The 3,340-nt window shown below is 38.4% G+C and overlaps 1 protein-coding gene across 1 annotated transcript in view; it reads right to left on the bottom strand.

The window, feature by feature from the left end:
* The window catches only part of ATF6 (activating transcription factor 6), a 168,229-nt gene that overhangs the window by 153,049 nt on the left and 11,840 nt on the right, over positions 1 to 3,340 (bottom strand). The window contains exons 3-4 of the mRNA XM_003785761.3: positions 2,613 to 2,700; positions 135 to 241 (exon numbers count right to left, since the gene is read on the bottom strand). Coding sequence (XP_003785809.1) covers positions 135 to 241; positions 2,613 to 2,700 — 195 coding nt within the window. The remainder of the gene's footprint in view (positions 1 to 134; positions 242 to 2,612; positions 2,701 to 3,340) is intronic.

Below are 3,340 nucleotides of genomic sequence, written 5' to 3' on the forward strand. Positions count from 1 at the left end.
ATGTACATAGTTACCATTCAATAAAAAAAAAAAAAAGATCAGCAGCACCTTAATAAATGTTAACTGCTTCCCCCATATACATATTTCCAAGACAACATTATAACTAACATCTCTGTAAAAGATTGGCTACTTACAGGAACATGCTGAGTTGAAGAACAAGAATCCACTGACCGAGGAGATGAGACTGAACAACTTGAGGCAGCTGGCGAAAGTGGCTGAGGTTCTGTCTTAATATCTTTAACTAAAAAACATGAAATAAAGGTTTTTCACACTGAATAGAACAGTACAAACTACGAAAACAATGAACAAGAAAGAAGGTAAAATCTACTCAAATTCAGTAAGATATGGAAACTAATGTCCTCAAAATAAAAAATTAAATGAAAATAAAGATGTGGAAAACATCATATCCAGTATGCTTCCATTTGTGCAATAAATTATGCGTGTGTGTATATATCTACTTGCATCTGTACTAATTTTCTGAAAGGCTAAACAGAAGAAATCAGTAACAGTGGCTTTGGGAAGAAGTTGTTGGCTGGCTGAGGAGTAAGAGCAGAAAGAGGCGCTGTTCTACTATAAATACTTTTGTACCTTTTGAATATTACACTATATGCAAAAAAAAATAGATTCTTAAACATCAATTTCTTAAAATATAAGAAACAGGAAAGAATTATTTTGGAAAGCATTTCGACAATACAATTAAAACTCATGAAAACATTCATATCTTTTGCACTACTAACTTATGCTATAAAAACTTATTGAGTGACTATGGACCAGGCAGTGTTACTTGGTATCAAAGATGTAACAGGGTGAGAGTGGCAGACTATTTTCCAAAATTAGCCACAACATATCTACCATCCCTTATGATCTCCCATAATGTGATCTTGCCACTTCCCCATTAAGTGGTAGAGTCTATTTCCCCATCCCTTAAATTCAGGTGTGTTTATGACTCCTTCGATCAATAGAGAATGGAAGTTATGCTGTGTGAATTTTCAGAACAAAATGCAGCCTCTGCTTGGTGTGTTGCAACACTCCCACATGGAGCCTCTGAAGTCTGACTACCCTGATTCCACCATCATTTGTGGCCCGCTGCAGGCACTTCTAGTCTTTAAGTCATCCCAGCCCAGGTACCAGAGGTGTGAGTGACAAAACTTTAAGTTGAGGTCTGAACATCATAGAAGAGAGACAAGCCATCCCTGAGTCACCCAGTCCAAATTCTTGACCCACAGATTCAAGGAATTTATTAAATTTGTTGTTGTTTAAGCTAGTAAGATTTAAATATTTTCTTACACAATAGTAACCAGAACATTGACCTTGTGTATCCCGTATTCTATGAAGGAAGACAGGCACTGAGCAAGGTAAATAAATAAATAAACTAAAGGGAAATACAAAGGAGTAGAGAGGAATTCACATAGAGGGATGTACTGGCTACTTTTCCATTGTCTCTCACTCCAAGTCCACCTTCTGTAGTTTATAACGCAAATTGTTAACACATTTCCCAGCTGGTTTCCTTTCAGATCCTGTCAGTAAGAGATACGAAAAAGATGCTAGAGGACAGAAGGAACTTTCTTCATTCTCCCATCACCCTTATCCTTAAGTGGCAATTTCTCCAGGGCCCAGATTCTTTCAGTATATCCAAACCCCACCTCATCAGGTCCCCTGAAAGATGTGAGCATTAGCCAGGCATTACCTCTCCTCAGAAGAATGTGCAACAAATGCATAGTTCTACAAAGGTCCAGTTCTGGTGACCCCAGCTTTTTCCCTGTGATTCCATAAGCCCTGTCTGGTGCCCAGATAAATTAACCTCAATATTTCTCTTTTTTTTTTTGAGACAGAGTCTCACTATGTTACCCTCAGTAGAGCACCATGGCAGCACAGCTCGCAGCAACCTCAAACTCTTGGGCTTAAGTGATTCTCCCAAAGCTGAGACTACAGGCACCTGCCACAACACTCGGCTATTTTTTTGTTGTTGTTGTCATTGTTGCTTAGCAGGCCTACGTCGGGTTTGACCAGCCCCAGAGCACGTGGCTGACACCATAACCACTGAGCTATGGGCACCAAGCCAATATTTCTATTTCTGATATGAAATTATTTATTCATTTATTATGCTACTGAAACACAAGAATAAAATTCTTTATATCCATTTTTGGCAAGAAATTTATTTCTGAGGCCAGGCACAGTGGCTCACACCTATAATCCTAACACTCTGGGAAGCTGAGGCAGATGGACTGCTTGAGCTCAGGAGTTCAAGACCACCCTGAGCAAGAGCAAGAACCTGTCTCTAAAATTACATGGGCACTGTGGCAGGTGCCTATAGGCCCAGTTATTTCAGAGGTTGAGGCAAGAGAATCACTTGAGCCCAAGAATATGAGGTTACCATGAGCTATGATGCCACAGCATTCTACCCAGGGTGACAAAGTGAGACTGTCTCAAAAAAAAAAAGAAAAGAAAAAGAAATTTGTTTCTGCATTGCCATGCCAAAAGTATAATATATAGTCTCTGGAATCTTTTAACCCACCAATATAGTTCAATAACCCCAGTTAATTGTGAGTAGCACCAAACTACAAAATAAAATGAATCTGTTTAAAGCTTTTATCAATGAAACACATTATTACCAGTACAGAATTGGTTGCTGATGTCCCAAATGTCTGACTCCCAAGGCATCAAATCCAAATCAAAATCAAGATGATCAAAATTGTTTTCCTGCAGGTTTCAAGTCAGCAAAAGAATATTAAAATAGTAAAATATACACATCTTAAAATCAAACTATCAAACACTGTATTTGTCATAAATAATATAATTTACCCAACTTAGTAAAAAATTTTCAAAGTCAATACACCTTCAATAGCCTAGAGATAAATCAATTTAGTTATCTGAATCACAGCAGTAAAACTAGGAAGTTGGCAATGAATTCAGTATCTAAAAGATTCAGTTGGCTTCATTCTTTTCTATAGGAAGAGACCTTATATAGGAGTCACACAAAATGTGTCCCTTATCATAAAGGAAATTCAGAAAAATAAATTTCCCATTGCTATTAAAGAAAACAAGTCAAAGCAAATGGCAATTCACAATATCATCTCCATGTAACAATGGAAAGAATTTAGATATATCCATCCACAAGACATGCAGGAATTTGACCAGGGACCGGGGAGCACACCTGTAATCCTAGTACTCAGGGAGGCCGAGAGGGGCAGATCCCTTAGCTCAGGAGTTTGAGACCAGCCTGAGCAAGAGTGAGAACCTGTCTCTACTAAAAATAGAAAAATAAGCTGAGTGTTGTGGTAGGTGCCTATAGTCCCAGCTTCTCAGGAGGCTGAGGGAACAGGATCACTTGAACCCAGGA

This window comes from Otolemur garnettii, unplaced genomic scaffold, assembly GCF_000181295.1.
Source record: "Otolemur garnettii isolate 467f Iridium unplaced genomic scaffold, OtoGar3 scaffold00016, whole genome shotgun sequence".
In the NCBI taxonomy this organism is placed as follows: Eukaryota; Metazoa; Chordata; class Mammalia; order Primates; family Galagidae; genus Otolemur; species Otolemur garnettii.